At 38.6% G+C, this 20,497-nt stretch overlaps 1 protein-coding gene across 3 annotated transcripts in view; it reads left to right on the top strand.

Moving 5' to 3' along the window:
* The window catches only part of CDH12 (cadherin 12), a 326,182-nt gene that overhangs the window by 294,034 nt on the left and 11,651 nt on the right, over window positions 1-20,497 (top strand). For all 3 annotated transcript variants that reach the window (XM_040262493.1, XM_040262491.1, XM_040262494.1), the window contains exon 8: window positions 15,684-15,805. In XM_040262493.1, coding sequence (XP_040118427.1) covers window positions 15,684-15,805 — 122 coding nt within the window. The remainder of the gene's footprint in view (window positions 1-15,683; window positions 15,806-20,497) is intronic.

The raw sequence follows: 20,497 nt of genomic DNA, 5'->3' as shown, positions 1-20,497 counted from the left end.
TCTCATATACCCCCAGTTGATGAGAGAGCACTGCCCTTTTTGCCACTACTTCTAAGATTAAAGTGGACTGGCTAAGTGGACTGCCCAAATACTAGCTCTCTTCATGTAATTTTTGGGTTATTTGGTCTTGGCGTTCTGAGCATCCCATCTGCCCATGAGCTTGTTATGAGCACCCAGTGGTAGACCCTTCAGCTTCTTCATTTCAGGTCCAGGGCCTCTCGGGCCGCAGATGGTTTTCTTGGGAGAGTTCACAGCATGGTTTCTCAGTTCCAGCTTTCTTCTGTGTCCACTCGATCCTGAGGAAACTCACACATCCCTGCCATGCTAAACATGCACACTGAAGGCTGCTCCTCCGCTGTATGCTTTCTCTGTTCTGCTGTCTCCTTTCAAATCTGCCTTCCTTGCTCAGTTAGCCTCTCAGAGTGGATCATCCAGTCAGCTGCCTGAACAGACCTGCTATCAAGAGAACAGAATGGAATGTTAGCCTCGCCTGTTTTCTTTAAATGCTTTTCTGATTGAAAGTTTCCTTTCCTGCTAGATAAGGCTTCTGTGGTGTCTTAGACAGTAAAGCGTCTATCTACAACGCAGGAGACCAGGGTTTGATCCCTGGGTCAGGAAGATCCCCTGGAGAAGGAAATGGCAACCCACTCCAGTACTCTTGCCTGGAAAATTCCATGGATGGAGGAGCCTGGTGGGCTACAGTCCGTGGGGCTGCAAAAAGTCGGACACGACTGAGCGACTTCACTTTCACTTTCCTGCTAGATATCTTTCTTCCTTCCCATATCACCTCCTATTATGGTTACATATGTTATTCATCATCTTTTTCACACTTTCAATTATTTCAACTCTGAATTATTTCCTCTAGTCCATAATACTGAGGGAAGTTTAACTATAATATAGTTAGAAAATAAACTTTAGTTTTCTCAGATCTTCGACAAGTAGAGTGAAAATGAGATATCTAAGTTATGGGGGGTAAAAGACCTCTATGAACTACATTATATTCACTCTGATGATTTGGATGTATTAGGTGATAACTGACCAGAAGTAGCCTATTCAAATAATTTCTATTATTTAAAACGTATTGTCTATAATAAAATAGTCTTCACTGAAACTATTCTGTGTCACCTAACCTTTCTGTTAATATACATGGAAAATGTGTGTTTTTTTTTTTTAAAGGCAGATATTAGATCCAGTACCTTAACTCAGGATGAAAGTCTGCCTCTAGTTCTTCACTCACCTGTACTATAGCTCTAAAAGTTCTCCTTCTCCCCATGGGGTACGAAAGCCACCAAAAACCATCCTAATGGTGTGAGGGCACCTGCAGTAGCAGGTTCGACACTTCAGGTCAGAGCCTGGGCTTCGACCATTTGGAGAATGTAAGGGGAGTATGCACTTTTCAATGCATTGTTCCTAAATTTGTCATTTTTCAAACTTAGAGAACCAGATTTTTTTTTAAATTTATTTTATGTTGGAGCATAGTTGATTAACAATATTGTGCTATTTTCAGGCCATATTTTGTTAATTATCAGTATAATTAGGGCACACACTGACTCCACTCCAATCTCTACCTTCTATGTCAGGTCAGTTCAGCTCAGTCATGTCCAGCTCTTTGCAACCCCCTGGAGTGCAGCACGCCAGGCTTTCCTGTCCATTGCCAAGTCCCAGAGCTTGCTCAAACTCATGCCCATTGAGTTTGTGATGCCATGCAATCATCTCATTCTCTGTTGTCAACTTCTCCTCCTGCCTTCAATCTTTCCCAGCATCAATGTCTTTCTAAGGAGTCAGTTCTTTGCATCAGGTGGCCAAAGTTTTGGAGTTTCAGCTTCAGCATCAGTTCTTCCAATGAATATTCAGGACTGATCTCTGTTAGGATTGACTGGTTTGACCATGCAGTCCAGGGGAATCTCAAGAGTCTTCTCCATACCACAGTTCAAAAACATCAATTCTTTGGTGCCCAGCTTTCTTTATGATCCAACTGTCACATCCACACGTGACTACTGGAAAAAAACCATAGCTTTGACTAGATGGACCTTTGTTGGCAAAGTAATATCTCTGCTTCTTAATACGCTGTCTAGGTTGATCATAGCTTTTCTTCCAAGGAGCAGCATCTTTTAATTTCATGGCTGCAGTCGCATCCTATGTAGTTTTTACCTAAATGCAACTTAGGAATCCCCACATTATGGAGTCTCATCAGTTATGTTGGCACTCATTGGGACATAAGCAGCACTGGGACTTAGACTCACAACTCATACATATAACACACCTTATAAGAGGGCAGCTGGCTAATATTTCTAAATTATCTACTTCTATCCACTCCACTGTCTATTCAAAGACTACTGAGAGGAATTTAGCATCTTCAAAGCAGTCTGGTGAGACAAACACTATGCACCTTACACCTCCATGGAAAAGAAAGAGACTAAGCACATACCACGTGGTAATTAATGATTCTGCAATAAGAATAGGTTATTGTGGGTTTTATTTGAGCTCACAGAGTTTAAAAGTCAACTTTATTTAAATTTTAATATATAAGGTTACTTTCTCTGCTCAAACTAGCCAGCCTGAGCAGGAAATTATTGTCATGGTGAATGAGTATGAAATAAATAGCCCACATTTACCTTGCCAAGTAGAAAAAAATTGTGTAAATGTACCTTATTGCAGATTATACTAGCATATGCTTTGGCCCTGACCCTTCTATAAAACTCTAGATGAAATGAAATGGTACAATGATTGAACAACTTCCAATTAATTAAAAAGCAACCATTAATCAGTGTTACAACAGTTGGCGGCCCAAATAATTTTATTAGACCCCTAATAACTCTTTAATGCATTACTGCTTTGCTATTTTTATTATACTAATCTTGCAAAATGAAAAAAAAAAAAGGAAGTCTCAAAAATTCACTTCATTCAAATTGTCAGAAACTTTCAACAGAAATATTTCTAATTTTTTGTGTTTTTTAGGGGGTATTGACTATAACACATATTACTATACAAACATAATTATAAACACCTATATTAAAGCCTTAGAAAATTTACAAAATTATAAAATAAATGGATGATATGAAATGATTCTTCTTTTCTTGATTGTGTTAGTTATCCAGATGGTGATACATTGTTCCCATTCATTGTGGAACAGATTGGAAATCAGTGGTAGACGTACTAAGTGCTATATTTGGGGAATATGTTGTATGTAAGTACACCATTATAAGCTGGGATTAAACTGTAAGGTAATTAATTTTTAAGGTTATTTAGCATTATAACTACTTTGCATTAATGTTTCTTACTCTAACATGATACAAATAATGTCATCTTCAGTAGAGAAAAATCAACCTGAGATTATTATCTATAATAGGCTTAACAAAATTTCATCTAAAATTTTATAAACTTCTATAGAATGTTATTTACATTCAAAGCATTATTGGTTGTGGGTTAAAAATAAGATTGAAGTCTGTTCCTAAGGAGAGTTTGGGAATAGTTAGAAATTGATCCTCCAAATTAATTTATTTAGTTAAAACTATGCAACTTACACTGAATTCAATGGACTTAACTGTACTCTCAGATAGCCTTCAGGGGAAAGAAGCAAAAGGTTTATACTGACCAAATGGGTCATTAAGAAATGAAAGATTTAAACAAAGTAAATAAAATTTTTTGGTAAAATTTTATAAAGGGTTTCCTTCTGCCTGTGTGCCAAATAGATATGGAATAGTGTTCTCAGGCCAAATGAGAAAAAGTACCTAATTTTTCTATAATAATTGTAAGAAATGTTTTAAGCTAGTAAACCAGACTATTATAGTAACTTTATATATATTCACTCAGTTTATTGCTATCCACATTGCAAGAGTGAAGAAACTGTAAGCTAAGATACATTTCATTTGTCACACAGTGAATGACTAACCAAAACAAGACTGGAACCAGGGCTTTCCAGGTGGCACTGATGAAAGAATCCACTTGCTGATGCAAGAAACATAATAAGACACAGGTTCGACTCCTGGATCAGGAAGATCCCCTGGAGGAGAAAATGGCAACCGACTCCAGTATTCTTGCCTGAAAAATTAAATGAACAGAGGAGCCTGGCTGGCTGCAGTCCATATAGTTGTAGAGTTGGACATGACTTAGCAACTGAAAAACAACATAGTAATTATATGTACATTTGCATTGTACAAATAATTGAATTGAAATTAGTGTTAATCTTGGCATCTATCTATTATCTATCTATCCATCTATATTTAAGCTCATTATATTACTTACCTATTAGAGTTCTGTAGTTAATTAGCATTTTAAAAATAATATGTGAATGTGAAATTGTTAATCCTTCAATCAAGTCTGATTCTGTGATCCCATGGACTGTAATCCACCAGGCTCCTCTGTCCATGGCATTCTTCAGGTAAGAATACTAGAATGGGTAGTCATTCCCTTCTCTAGGGGATCTTCCCCATCCAGGGATTGAACCTGGGACACTCACATTGCAGGCAGATACTTTCCTGTCTGATCTACAAAGACTCAAAATATGAGACTAGGGAAATATATGTGCAATGGTATGTGTGTGGCCATGTTTTAGGTGGGTAGATTTCGATCTCTATCCAATAGGTATTCATCACTAGATCACACTCAAAAAAAAAAAACCAAAAAAAAACTACAGCAGTTCCTAATGAATTCATTGTGATAATTTCCCTATATTTAGAAAATCCCGTCTACCTCTACTATGCCACCTCTACCTGCTCACTGCCTTTAATGGCAGTGCCTTTTCCAGTGCCAAAGATATAAAGAAGATCCTGGACAGAGCAAGGACCAATGAGGTAGCTGATGACCTGGCTCAACAAGGTCACTGGTGAGCTGAAAGGAAAACAACACTGAAGATATTAGTTACTGTCCAGGGTATTAACGAGCTGGCCAGCACACCTTGCCTCCAGAGGGTGACTCTGCAACTCCTGCCAATGCGTCAGCCCAGGCATCAGCAGAGAAAAGAGAGAGGAAAAAAGAGGAGGTGGAGGAGTCAATGACTCCATGGATTTTGTCTTCTTCAAATAGAGTTCTACTCCCCTGCAAAAGTGATGTCACGCCATTTCTTATCAGTGGTATCACTTTTGCCTCAGCAAAACAGCAGATTAGGATTTGATCCCTGGGTTGGGAAGATCCCAGGGAGAAGGGAATGCTACTAACTCCAGTGTTCTTGCCTGAAGAATCCCATGGACAGAGGACCCTGATGGGCTACAGTCCATGGGGTCATAAAGAGTTGGACACAACTGACTGACTAATACACACATACTAAATAGAAGCAAATCATTAGATCCAGACCACATTTAAGAACAGAAAATTACATTGAGGTAACTCATGTGGGTGGGTCTCCCTGGTGGTTCTAGCAGCAAAGAACTCACCTGCTAGTGTAGGAGACCTAAAAGATGTGGGTTTGATCCCTGGGTTTTAGAGATTCCCTGGAGGAGGGCATGGCAACCCATTCCAGTATTCTTGCCTGGAGAATCCCATAGACTGAGGAGTCTGACAGGCTGCAGTCCATAGGGTCACACAGAATCAGACATGACTGAAGACACTTAGCACACACTCAGCTCATGTGAAGGTGGCCTACCATATGTGTTTTCTCAGCAACTAAAGAAGTCTCATGGCTCAGTTGGTAAAGAATCCACCTGTAATGCGGGAGACCTGGATTTGATCCCTCGGTTGGGAAGATCCCCTGGAGAAGGACATGGCAACCCACTGCAGTATTCTCTCTTGGAGAATCCCCATGGACAGAGGAGCCTGGTGGGCTACAGTCCATGGGGTTGCAGAGTCAGACATGACTGAGTGACTAAGCACACACACACAAAGACAAGTGTCTCTAAAAGTGAACAGAGTTTAGAGGTTGTATTACTTAATCACTGCTGCTAAGTCGCTTCAATCATGTCTGACTCTTTGCCACACCTATGGACTCTAATCTACCAGGTTCCTCTGTCCATGTCATTTTCCAGGCAGGAATACTGGAGTGGGTTGCCATTTCCTCCTCCAGGGGATCTTCCTGACCCAGGGATTGAACCCACATCTCAAAGTCTTCTGTAGGTGGGTTCTGTACCACTAGTTCCACTTGGGAACACCATTAATCACTAGGCCTGAAAATTTTGTGAGAAAGACAATGATCTGGTTGAATTCATGAAGAATACAAGCAAAATACAAAGTGCTGTAAGAAAAAATAATTATTTAAGTATTTTTATTATCAAAATAATGTTTTATTTTTAAAAAATAAAAAAATTGAAAGCATAATATGTCACATCATAGGAATTATCATTTGAGCTGAGTCTTTAAAAGATGGAGAAGATACGAAAAAGGTGGAGAGGAGGGAGTTCTAGGTGGAGAAAACATCTTTAGCAAAGACAGAATGATATCAAATCTCATGTTTGGATGAAAAATTACAAGTAGGGTAGTACAGTGGTTGTCCGGAGTGTGTAGAGGAGGGTAAAGAAAATACATTCAGAAAGGAAGCCTGAGCTCCCCTCTCTGAAAGACTTTATCATATAGAGTATTCTATTGTCAGCTGCAGTCACCATGCTGTGCATTCCAGCCCTAGGACTGATTTATTTATAACTGGAAGTCTATATGTTTTGATCACATTCACCCTTATGCACACCTGTGCTTTTGCTTCAAGCAACCATTTCAAGATCAATACTTGTACACCTAAATTAATATAATGTTATATGTCATTTGTGGGCTTCCCAGGTGGCTCAAAGAATCTGCCTGCCAAGATGGAGATGTGGGCTTAATCACTGGGTCAGATAGATCCCCCAGAGAAGGAAAGGGCAACCCTTTCCAGTATTCTTGCTGGAGAATTCTATGGAAAAAGGAGCCTGGCAGGCTACAGTCCATTGGGTCACAGAGAGCTGGACATGACTTAGTAACTAAACTACCACCACCATATGTCATTATTAATATATCTCCATTTTTTAGGAAAAAAAAAAAAAGCAAAGAAAGTCAGATGCCTTGTCAAATAGAGCCTTAAATGCACATAGAGAAACTGAGAAGTTTTTAGATGTGTTTTGAGTCCTTCCTATTTTCTGTTGTTTCCATCAATACTATATGTTTCTAGCTTAGCATATATCCAAAGAGGCATATTTCACTTCTCTGAATTTCCCAAGGTAGTTACACAAGGGACCCGCATTTTCTATAAATCAGCACTGTCTGGGTTACACTGTATCAACTGAGATTTATGTCACGAGACTCAAGCAACAGGACTCTGGATTCTCTGCAGTGCTTGAGCAGGAGACATTTCTTTCTAATTTGTCTAGTCTTTTGTTCTGAGTGTTGTAAGTCCTGTGTATCTTTATTGAGAGTAAATGTGCAGGTTGGCCCTTTCATTTCTACTACTGTTCTTCAACTTCTCAACTCTCACCTGCATCAGAGTCAACTGTTAGAGTGTTCCTGGACCCTGTTCAAGACATACTGAATCAGAATTTCTGGGATTATTGCCAAGAAATCTCCACCTTAAAAATAATACTCGGGTCACTGGATGGATACTGATGTTGAAACCAAATGCCAGATTTTCTAGTGTTTTAAATAATAGCATGGATTTGGGAAATAAAGCGGTTTAATGTTGCTATCAAAACATGTACTTCTATGAAGACATGTACTTAATCAGAGAGCCTAGTTGACTTGAGGGCTGAATAAACCCATTTGTTTCAATTCTGGCTTGAAGCTATTGCTTTTTTCCTCTAATTGCCTTTCTTTTACTCTCCATGAGTACCTTACTTTATACATTTATGAGTCTAGGTAATTTATCTACCATGTAACATTTTCCTTTTTCCCTAAGCAATGTATGAAACTATCAATATTTTGTATTCTTAAAGAAAGGTAACTTTGATTTATACCAGTATTGACAACATTTCTGTAGTATCTGTAATACAGACAAATAATACATAATTTAATGAATTACTTGAAAATACTCAACCATTCATAAAGCCTTCAATGTGTTGTATACATGATGATAATAATTATTAATGCTAATATACTCATGCATTTAATTTAGAAATGATACCAATTTTCTCACAATTGTATGATGTGTAAATATAATAGAATCCAAATTTGTTGTGATAATTTATATTTTATTGTAAGTTTTCAACTGCTTATGAGTGCCCTACTGTAATCAAGCTAACTTAGGAGTAGTTTAAACCACTAAAATTGCTCTATCAGAATCATATACACAACTGTGTCAGGCTTTTGTTTCCTTAATTAGCATCTGATTTTTCTCTGGAAATTAAAACTACATGAGAAGCTTGTCACCTAAAGGTTGAAATTTGAATAAAATGATATTTTAGATATGCACAGAAAAGTTTTAACTTCAGCTATCAAAATTGGAATTAAAAAATTGTATTTTTACATTGAAAATATTTTTGCATTGTCAATGTTACTTTATTGGCATTATGAACTATATTGTATTTTACCTATTTGCATAGGGATCCTCTCAGATGTGAATTTCTTAGTAGCCAGGACTTTATCTTATACATCTTTGATATATATGGCTTACCATACCCTCTAGAACATTTGAATATATACACAATTAATGAAAAATTTGTGAGTAGCTTGAGATGTGAGTTCAATCCCTGGGTCGGGAAGATCCCCTGGAGGAGGAAATGCAACCCACCCCAGTATTCTTGCCCTGGAAAATCTCATGGACAGAGGAGCCTGGTGGGCTACAGTCCATGGGGTCACAAAGAGTCAGACATAGTGACTAACCAATAGCCCAACAAAACAAGTTTTATCGGCATCCCATCCTGCTGATATGTGCCTTGGGTTTCCTGATGAGTTGCTCCTTCTCAGCCTCTGTGTTCACATAGAATATGTGGGGTATGGTGTAGCTGGAACAGACCAGACGCTGGGAACAGGCATAATGAAATTCAGAGGAAGACTTGACAGTTCACCTGCGATAGACACCAGCACCCCAAGAAGCAGGCGAGTGTGCAGATGGACAGGAAGTCGATGATCTGCGTGGCCTCCAGCTTGACCACACCTTGTCCATAGTGATGTCACATATGAAGCCTCCACTGTCCTGCTTGCTCTCAAAGTCTGGGTTTTGAAGTGAGGCCAGACGCTGACTTGACTTGAGAGTTCTGAGAGTCTCTGTGATCCCCGTCAGCAGATGATGGGGAAGGAGACCTCCAGAAATGCTCACCAGCTTCCTTAGCCTTGCTGGCCAATCGCCCAGGCCAGGCTCCATGTCCCAGCAGGGGCCGCCTAGCCTGACTTACAACTGCAGTTGGTGGGCTTAGAGTCCCTGTGAGTCAGGACAAAGTGACATATGTCTCTGAAGGATGGTGACTCCACTCCAGGAGGCCTGGTGACTGTGGGAGCCGACAGCTGCATCAAACTCCATGGAAGCAGAAGCCTTGCTTGATGTGTCTGCAGACCCGGGACCAAGTGGGAGCTCCCCCTAACCCAACAACAATGCCCTGGAGGAAAGTCCTGCAAGACTTCTGGAAAAACATACCGTTTCCAACACCATGGCCACTGTGCCCTGCAGGGCCCATTGCAGCTATAACCCTAGATGAAAAGCTTATTTCCTTTTAATATGCATTTTGATATTTCTTATCATTGGAATTGGTCACCTATGGCTGCATAATAGATCATGATAGAACATTTTGGGGTCAGGAATTCTAAAAAGTGAAAGTCGCCCAGAAGTGTCTGCCTCTTTGCCAACCCATGAACTGTGGCCTGTCAGGCTCCTCTGTCCATGGAATTCTCCAGGCAAGAATATTGGAGTGGGTTGCCATTTCCTTCTCCAGGGGAATCTTCCTAACCCAGGGATCAAACCCAGGTCTCCTGATTTGCAGGCAGATAGAGTCCTTACCATCTGAGCCACCAGGGAAGCCCTTAATGGATTTTAAAAGAGTTTGTCTTAATATCTGCCCCCAGGAAGTCTAGAAGACTTGACAGCTGAGGGCTGGAATCTCTGGGAAGCTCTTGTATTTCAGAAGCCCAAAGGCTCTGAAACCTTTTGCTTTCTTCAGCTAAATAAGCTCAAAATAAGAGGGGACTCCCTGGTGGTCCAGATGGTAAAGAATCTGCCTGCAATGCAGGAAACCTGGCTTCTGTCCCTTCATCAGGAAGGTCCCTATCCCATGGAGAAGAGCATGGCAACCCACTCCAGTATTCTGGCCTGGAAAATCCTATGGACAGAGGACCCTGGCGGGCTACAGGTCATAGGGTCACAAAGAGTCAGACATGACTGAGTGATTCACAATTTCAAGGAGTGGTATTGATCTTCCCCGGATGCTCAGTGGTAAAGAAACTGCCACCAATGCAGGAGATGCCAGTTCAATCCCTGGGTCAGAAAGATCCCCTGGAGAAGGAAACAACAACCCACTCCAGGATTCTTGCCTGGAAAATTCCATGAACAGAGGAGCCTGAAGGGCTACAGTCCATCTTGTTGCAAAAGAGTTGGACACAACTTAGAGACTAAAACAAAAACAAGAAGTGCTGTTAGTCTTATCAGTAAAGCATAAATGTTGGAGGTTCCTTCATGTTGTTTAAGCACATATCACTGTTCTGTTTCCTGTTTTTATTATATAACTTTATTGTATGGATAGGTTACTATTAATCTATTCACCAAAAGATAGACATTTGAATTGTTCCCAGTTTGAGGCTGTATGCATAATACCTCCATGAACATACATATACAGGTTTTCTGTGGATGTTCCTTTCATTTTCTTAGGTAGATATCTAGTAGTGGAATTGTTGGCTTATAAATTCACATTCAGTGTTTAATTCTTGAGCTTCCTTTGTGGCTCAGATGGTAAAGAACCCGCCTGCAATGCGGGAGACCTGGGTTCGATGCCTGGGTTGGGAAGATCCCCTGGTGAAGGGAAAGGCTACCCACTCTAGTATTCTGCCCTGTAGAATCCCGTGGACTGTATAGACCACGGGGTCACAAAGAGTCACAACTGAGAGAATCTTACTTCACATGTCAGTGTTTAAAAAAAGTTTCAACCTATTTTCTAAAGTGAACTTTACAGCTTTATATTTCCACCAGCAGTCCTTTCTACCAGGAATCCCTTTTATTTCTCTGAGAAATGATTTGTCAATTTCTGTTTATAATTCCTACCTTTATTTTGCTAAATTTATTCCTAAATATTTTATCTTTGACTCTATTGTGACTTGAAATTTTTTATCAATTCTTTTTTTTTTCTGTTTTTTTTTCTAGTATATTAGATATACAATAGCCATTTTTAATATTGTTCTTGATGTACTCCCCTGATTATACCTATAAGTTTTTTTGTGGATATTTTAGTTTCCAACCTGCAGGGTCTTGACTTTTTTTTATAAATTTTTTTTTCTTTTCAATCTGAATACTTTTATTTTTAATTTTTATTTGGTTGCACTAAATAAATCCTCAAGTGCAATGGTGAACATGTGGTAAGAACATATACTCTTGCCATATGCTCAGTATTAGAAAGAAATTATTTGGTCTCTCACCATTGAATATAATGCTGGCTATGGGCTTCTTTAGCATAGATATATTATGTCAAATTGAGGATGTTGCCTTCTATTCATTATTCATTGAGGACCTTTTTTATTTTTTTAATCATGAATGGATAAGATTTTGTCAAATGCTAATGCTGAGTCTATCAAAATGCTTATGCAATTTTTTGTTCTTTCTTCTATTAATATGATATATCACATTAATTATAATACTATTAGATGTTAAACTAACCTTACATCCCTAGGATAAGTGATATTTGGTCATTATATATTAGCTTTATAATATGCTTCTGGGATTGACTGCTAATATATTTTTAAGCAATTTTTGTATCTGTGTTTATGAGGTTAATCCATGCTTTTTTTCCCCTGATATTTTTGATTGACTTTTGGTACAAAGAATAAGCTGGTAAGTGTTTTCTCCTCTATTTTCTGAAGGAGTTTATGAAGAATTGATATTATGTGGTCTATAAATAGTTGCTAGACTTTCCCAGTGAAGCCATATGGGCATGACTTTTTCTTGCTTGGGAGATTTTTTATTAAAGCTTAACTTTCCCCACTTGCCTTAGATCTATTAAGATTTTCTAGTTCATTTTGATGCTAGTGACAAAGAACTTGCCCACCAATGGAGGAGACATAAGAGATGTGGATTTAATTCCTGGGTCAGGAAGATTCCCTGGAGGAGGGCATGGCAACTCATTTCAGGATTCTTGCCTGGAGAATATCAAGGACAGAAGAGCCTGGAGGGCTACAATCCATAAGGTCACGGATAAGTCAAACATGACTGAAGTGACTTAGCACGCACATATGTGACAATATATGTCCTTCTAGGAATTTGTCCAGTTTATCTATGTTGACTGAACTTTTGGAATAAATTTAAAATATTATTTTATAATATGCATTTCACTTATGGTATTTCACTTCTCCTTTATTCTTGATTTTTATAATTTAGCCTTTATCTTTTTTTCTTGGTTAAAGTTGTACTTTAAAATGTTAAGGCAGTTCTAATTCAAATTGGCTCAAAAAGTTATGGGATTTGATCAAGATATCATGAAGAGTAAAGAAAGAAGATTTAGCAAAACATTCTTGAAGGCCTGAGGGACAAAATAGAATAATTTAATGATTATCTTAATGACCATAAAACTATTAATAAGTTGGCTATTCAATATAAGCAATATGAATCAATGATAATTGGAGTTTGAATGGCTTGACTACTGGGAACACAGCAATTAATTGTGTAAGGTTTTGAGTATTTAATATTTACTAAGTTCATATTTGAATTGACTTTATAATTGCTCATTGATAACTAGTTTCTAATATGGAAGGGATTTGGATAGTAATGTTTATGCCAAATCAAGTTTAAAGAAATGTCATCACTGTTGTTTCAAAGATGAGAAGAGTCACACAAGAAATGTCATCACTTTACCATTCCATTTAGTGAATTACATACATGAATCAAAAAATTTCTATAGTACTCTAATAAAAATATTCCCTTCTGAAAAGGTCAATTCTTAACTGAATACAGTGGTTGTCAAAGAGAAATGTTGCTGCTTACCTAACCAGATTTACAAATAGAAGGTGACATTTTTAAACCTTTAATCATAAGAAGTTTTACAAATATACAATAGAAGAGTAATATGTTGAAAACTATAAACCCATAACTCATTTTGGACAGTATGGATAACCCATCTTTGATGCTGTTACAGATTTTCCTCTGTTCTTATTTGGGCATTTGTTTTGTAATTCCATGTATCTCTGTGGCACAGTCTGTTGGAGCATTTAGTTGCTAACCAAAAGGTTGGGGGGTTCCAATCCACTCAGGGAAGCCTTCCTCTCTGCACCTTTTCGGGAAGTACTCAAAGGCTTTGTGGTTTCTACTCTGCATCCTTTCCATGTAAGGCCAAAAAAGTCTCCTCTACTTCTACCCTCCTGTCCCAAGAATGAGTACAACTAGCAACTGTATTGGAGAAGGCAATGGCAACCCACTCCAGTACTCTTGCCTGGAAAATCCCATGGATGGAGGAACCTGGTAGGCTGCAGCCCATGGGGTCACGAAGAGTCAGACACTTACTGAGCGACTTCACTTTCACTTTTCACTTTCATGCATTGGAGAAGGAAATGGCAACCCACTCCAGTGTTCTTGCCTGGAGAATCCCAGGGACGGGGGAGCCTGGTGGGCTCCATCTATGGGGTCGCACAGAGTCGGACACGACTGAAGCGACTTAGCAGCAGCAACAGTAACTGTATCTCTTCACATTTGTCCTTTACTGTGCATGTTATAAAGCCCAGCATCTACTGTTATGTTAGGGGCTTCCCTGTTGGCTCAGATGGTAAGGAATCTTCCTGCAATGCATGAGACCAGGGTTTTGATCCCTGGATCAGGAAGATCCCTTGGAGGAGGGCATGGCAACCCACTCCAGTATTCTTGCCTGGAGAATTCCATGGTCACAGGAGCCTGGCAGGCTATACAGTCCATGGGGTCACAAAATCGAACATAACTAACACACATTTTGTAATTGCCACAGTGATGCTTAGTCACATTTATTATATAGTGGTTCTAAAAGTGCTATAGTACACAGGAAAATTTCACACAACAAAATACTTGGCTTTAGCTGAGATGGCTGGATGGGATCACCAACTCAATGGACATGATTCTGGGTGAACTTCGGAAGTTGGTGATGGACAGGGAGGTCTGGGTGCTGCAATTCATGGGGTCGCAAAGAGTCGGACACAACTGAGCGACTGAACTGAACGGAACTGAAAACACCAAAAGCTCATCTTTGAGAAACACTTTTAATAATAAGATATAATAGTGATTATATTTTGAGACACATTGCTCATTGGGGCAGATGTAAAATCTATATTTCAGGAGGATAAATATTTAAAACTACCAAAACAGACTTTCTCATGGGTAAAAATCAGTTTAAATTAATAACATATTTATACATTATAAACGCAAGTCAGTATTATAAATATAATTGGGAGAGAAATCTTGTCCCATCCTCACAGTAACTTATTAAACATTCCATTTCTCCTCCTTTTATGTTATCTGTGCCTGAACTGGTATACAACGATGGATTTCACTTTGTCATATATGAATATGTGAACATTTCTTAAGCTACTGCTGATGATGCTTTTTATTTCTTTAAATCAGTTTTAGCATAACAGAATATTGTAGGCTTGTCAGAATCCATCATGTGGTAAGATTTATATGCATTCTTTAAAAGCATCCAGCCAGAGATCTAAAACAATGCCAATACTGTGAATCTTCAGTGGCATTGCAGACGAAGAATCTAACACGATAACCAATCATTAAAAAAGTGGAGTGAACATAATACTTGGATTTCCATAGTCCTGAGTTTGGATATTAACTCCCCATTCCTCTAGATGTGTGACTTTGGAATAGATACTTCAACAACCTGGGGCACCTTATCCATCTGTAAAGTTTCATTGGGTAAAATAAATAAATTTAAACATATCCATTATGTTATCCTTATTTGTTGAATTATGCCTGGTCTTCTTCAGCAAAGGACAGAGAAGTTAGTACCATAACGCAGTTTGGGACTAAAACTCATGATGGCATTTTGACAGAGACAGTTTTTCAAAGCAATATTTTTTGACACTGTAGGAAGGAAATGCTGTTTACTTTGTCCTTTCTCATCATCAGCAAATGATTTTAGGGTGCATCCTAACTGTCCATAATCTCTTATTTCTACTTCCTTAAGTTTATTTTAATTTTCATCTATAAAAGTCATCTCTCCTTCATATTCCTCGTAATTTATCATCTTTTTAGGGGGGATCAGTTTGAGAAAGTTATTTAAATATGTAGATGATACTACTGAATAAAGTTATAGACACACTTATAAAAGCATATGTTTTATTCAATGAAAAATATCACTGTTTAGTGAAGATTGGTCTTGTTAACTCACTCTGGTTTGATGGCTGCACTTTTGATGAAACATGAGCTAAACTGTTGTCCTTAACTTTGGGGGTGATTTTCAGGGATAAATTTTTGTGTAGTGCACTGCTGGTTCTCTGACAGTGAGTCAGGGAGAGTGCCCATATTCATCTTTTTATCATTTATACTTGACACAATGCCTCAGTTTCCCATAAAGAAAAAGTCATCTGGATTCCATAAGAATGCTGATTTTTAAATGTTAATGATATTCACTATAAAAGCAATGATTGATCAGATTTTGTAATCATCTTTTCTCCTTGTATGTTTTTAACAGGTAACCCATTATTAACCAGCAGAGTCAACATATTAATTAATGTCCTGGATGTCAATGAATTTCCTCCAGAAATATCTGTGCCATATGAGACAGCTGTGTGTGAAAATGCCAAACCAGGACAGGTATCTTATCAATGTTGTTATTTAAGATTTTTATAAAGACCTGCTCTATGCATGTGTTTTAGGTTATGAGACCATCATGCATGTGGACATGGATCACATGTCTTCATAAAATAAACCGTAATTTTAGTATATTCTTTTGAATTAATGGCATGTGTTGCATGTGGAATTAATACCACATGGGATAAAAATGATGATGGCCTAGTGAATATATTCTGTATAACTAACGGTTCTAGGATTGCATATTCTGCTATTTTCTGTAGTCTATGAAATTTCCAAAACATTTGTGACTGCAAGCCCAGTAAGCAAAAAACCTTAGACTATATTCTTCTATGATATTTCTTGCTTTGTTCACATGATTTTATGAAGCGGTGCATAGATACTCTTAAGCCTATGAAGAATGGAAAACTTTTTCTGGTGGCCTTGAATAGAACATCTGGGTTATTCAAAATATCTGAATTACATTTTCTTACTAAGTATTACTCTGGAGGGAGGTTCTAGTGGGGAGAGCATATGAGTAAGGACCACATTGTTAGTGAAAGTTACTGTCAAAATCCTAGCATTTATGTGGGTAATGGTGAGTAGCCAGCTTTTTTATAAACACTATTATAAAGGACTTCCCTGGTAGCTCAGATGGTAAAAAATCTGCCTGCAGTGAAGATGACCTGGGTTCGATCCATGGGTCAGGAAGATTCCCTGGAGAAGGGAATGGCTACCCACTCTAGTAATCTTGCCTCTAGAATTCCATAGGCAAAGGAGCTACCGGTCATGGGGTTGCAAAGAGTAGGACATGACTGAGCAACTAACACTTTCACTTTCATAAGTGAATGAATGGAGATATGATATAATATGATTAATAGGAACCAGGCATGAGCAGATGGTAAGAGTGTGTTATGCAATAAGAATATAATTAATCCAATATTGCATACCTAGGTTCCAAAAGAAAAACCCATCTATATGCTTTGGTTTGATGTCTATTTCAATTTCTTTTGCATAGAATAACTATTTAACTACTTATTTAAGTAAATTTGAAGTTTCAATTCTTACTTGAGGAAATATCTTAATATTTGAAACTGCATTCTTATTAAAATGTCCTTCTTTATTATCTAGTATTTGCTTCCATTTGAATGTCTTCTAATGCTTCATAGAATATTTCTCACATGGCTCTAGTCATGTGATGTTCACTAGCCTTATACATATTTGATTAATATTAAATACATTTTAAAAGTTATCATTCACACTTGTTTGTTTCTAGTGCCTGGTAGCTGTATGAGAAGAGTGGCTACATTTTTTAAAAAATACTTTTATTGGAGTATAGTTGTTTACAGTATTGAGTTAGTTTCAGGTGTACTGAAAATTGAATCAGTTATACATAGATGCATATCCATTCTTTTTCAGACTCTTTTCTCATACTGGTTATTACAGAATATAGAGTTCCCTATGCTATACAATAGGTCCTTATTAGTTATATATTTAGCTTGTATTTGCTAATCCTAGATTCCAAGTGTCTACCATTTTTATCAGTGTACATACAGAGTGTTCCCATCAGTACAGAAACTTCTAGGGGACTGTGTTGCTCTATTACTTCTTTTGATAATTTGTAGAAAATTCCCTGGTAGTTCAGATGGTAAAGAATGTGCCTTCATTGCAGACTCGGGTTCAATCCCTGGTTCGAGAAGATCCCCTGGAGAAGGGAATGGCAACTCACTCCAGTATTCTTGCCTGGATAATTCCATGGAATGAGGAACCTGATGAGCTATAGTCCATGTGGTCATAAAGAGTTGGGCATGACTGAGCAACTAACACATTCATTTCATTAACTTTATTACAGGATGACTTATTTAATCATATGTTCTCAAGTGATAAATTTGCACCTTTAACTTTAAATGGACATATAAATGTATTTATATATCAGTTCAGTTCAGTCACTCAGTCATGGCTGACTCTTTGCGACCCCATGAATTGCAGCACGCCAGGCCTCCCTATCCATCACCAACTCCCGGTGTTCACTCAAACTCATGTCCATCGAGTTGGTGATGCCATCCAGCCATCTCATCCTCTGTCGTCCCCTTCTTCTACTTGCCTCAATCCCTCCCAGCATCAAAGTCTTTTCCAATGAGTCAACCCTTCACATGAGGTGGCCAAAGTATTGGAGTTTCAGCTTTAGCATCAATCCTTCCAAAGAACACCCAGGACTGATCTCCTTTAGAATGAACTAGATGGATCTCCTTTCAGTCCAAGGGACTCTCAAGAGTCTTCTCCAACACCACAGTTCAAAAGCATCAATTCTTTGGTTCTCAGCTTTCTTCAAAGTCCAATTCTCAGATCCATACATGGCCACTGGAAAAACCATAGCCTTGACTAGATGGACCTTTGTTGGCAAAGTAATGTCTCTGCTTTTCAATATGCTATCTAGGTTGGGCATAACTTTCCTTCCAAGGAGTAAGTGTCTTTTAATTTCATGGCTGCAACTACCATCTGCAGTGATTTTGGAGCCCCTCCAAAATAAAGTCTGACACTGTTTCCACTGTTTCCCCATCTATTTCCCATGAAATGATGGGACCAGATGCCATGATCTTAGTTTTCTGAATGTTGAGTTTTAAGCCACTTTTTCATTCTCCTCTTTCACTTTCATCAAGAGGCTTTTTAGTTCCTCTTCACTTTCTGCGATAAGGGTGGTGTCATCTGCATATCTGAGGTTATTGATATTTCTCCCAGCAATCTTGATTCCAGCTTGTGCTTCTTCCAGTCCAGCATTTCTCATGATGTACTCTGCATATAAGTGAAATAAGCAAGGTGACAATATACAGCCTTGACCTACCCCGTTTCCTATTTGGAACCACTCTGTTGTTCCATGTCCAGTTCTAACTGCTGCTTCCTGACCTGCATACAGGTTTTTCAAGAGGCAGGTCAGGTGGTCTGGTATTCCCATCTCTTTCAGAATTTTCCACAGTTTATTGTGATCCACACAGTCAAAGGCTTTGGCATAGTCAATAAAGCAGAAATAGATGTTTTTCTGGAACTCTTGCTTTTTCCATGATCCAGCGGATGTTGGCAATTTGATCTCTGGTTCCCCTGCCTTTTCTAAAACCAGCTTGGACCTCAGGAAGTTCACGGTTCATGTATTGCTGAAGCCTGGCTTGGAGAATTTTGAGCATTACTTTACTAGTGTGTGAGATGACTGCAATTGAGCATTCTTTGGTATTGCCTTTCTTTGTGACTGGAATGAACACTGACCTTTTCCAGTCCTGTGGCCACTGCTGAGTTTTCCAAATTTGGTGGCATATTGAGTGCAGCACTTTCACAGCATCATCTTTCAGGATTTGAAATAGCTCAACTGGATTTCCATCACCTCCACTAGCTTTGTTCGTAGTAATGCTTTCTAAGGCCCACTTGACTTCACATTCCAGGGTGTCTGGCTCTAGGTGAGTGATCACATCATTGTGATTAACTTGGTCATGAATATCTTTTCTGTACAGTTCTTCTGTGTATTCTTGCCACCTCTTAATATCTTCTGCTTCTGTTAGGTCCATACCATTTCTGTCTTTTATTGAGCCCATCTTTGCATGAAATGTTCGCTTGGTTTCTCTAATTTTCTTGAACTGACCTCTAATCTTTCCCATCTGTTGTTTTTCTCTATTTCTTTGCATTGATTGCTGAGGAAGGCTTTCTTATCTCTCCTTGCTATTCTTTGGAACTCAGCATTCAGATGCTTATATCTGTCCTTTTCTCCTTTGGTTTTCACTCCTCTTCTTTTCACAGCTATTTGTAAGGCCTCCTCAGACAGCCATTTTGCTTTTTTGTATTTATTTTCCATGGGGATGGTCTTGATGTCTATCTCCTGTACAGTGTCACAAACCTCTGTCCATAGTTCATCAGGCACTCTATCAGATCTAGTATCTTAAATCTATTTCTCACTTCCACTGTATAATCATAAGGAATTTGATTTAGGTCATACCTGAATGGTCTAGTGGTTTTCCCTACTTCTTAAATTTAAGTCTGAATTTGGCAATAAAGAGTTCATGATCTGAGCCACAGTCAGCTCCTGGTCTTGTTTTTGCTGACTGTATAGAGCTTCTCCATCTTTGGCTGCAAAGAACATAATCAGTTTGATTTTGGTGTTGACCATCTGGTGATGTCCATGTGTAGAGTCTTCTCTTGTGTTGTTGGGAGAGGGTGTTTGCTAGGACCAGTGTGTTCTCTTGGCAAAACTCTATTAGCCTTTGCCCTGCTTCATTCCATTTCCAAGGCCAAATTTTCCTGTTACCCTGGGTGTTTCTTGACTTCCTACTTTTGCATTCCAGTCCCCTATAATGAAAAGGACATCTTTTTTGGGTGTTAGTTCTAGAAGGTCTTGTAGGTCTTCATAGAACCATTCAACTTCAGCTTCTTCAGCATTACTGGTTGGGGCATAGGGTTGGATTACTGTGATATTGAATGGTTTGCCTTGGAAATGAACAGAGATCATTTTGTCGCTTTTGAGACTGCATCCAAGTACTGCATTCCGGACTCTTTTGTTGACCATGATGCCTACTCCATTTCTTCTAAGGTATTCCTGCCCATAGTAGTAGATATAATGGTCATCTGAGTTAAATTCACCCATTCCAGTCCATTTTAGTTCGCTGATTCCTAGAAAGTCGACGTTCACTCTTGCCATCTCTTATTTGACTACTTCCAATTTGCCTTGATTCATGG

This window comes from Oryx dammah, unplaced genomic scaffold, assembly GCF_014754425.2.
Source record: "Oryx dammah isolate SB20612 unplaced genomic scaffold, SCBI_Odam_1.1 HiC_scaffold_20, whole genome shotgun sequence".
Taxonomy (NCBI): Eukaryota; Metazoa; Chordata; class Mammalia; order Artiodactyla; family Bovidae; genus Oryx; species Oryx dammah.
The sequence above is the reverse complement of the archived record's forward strand: the minus strand, read 5'-3'. Positions and strand labels throughout refer to the sequence as shown.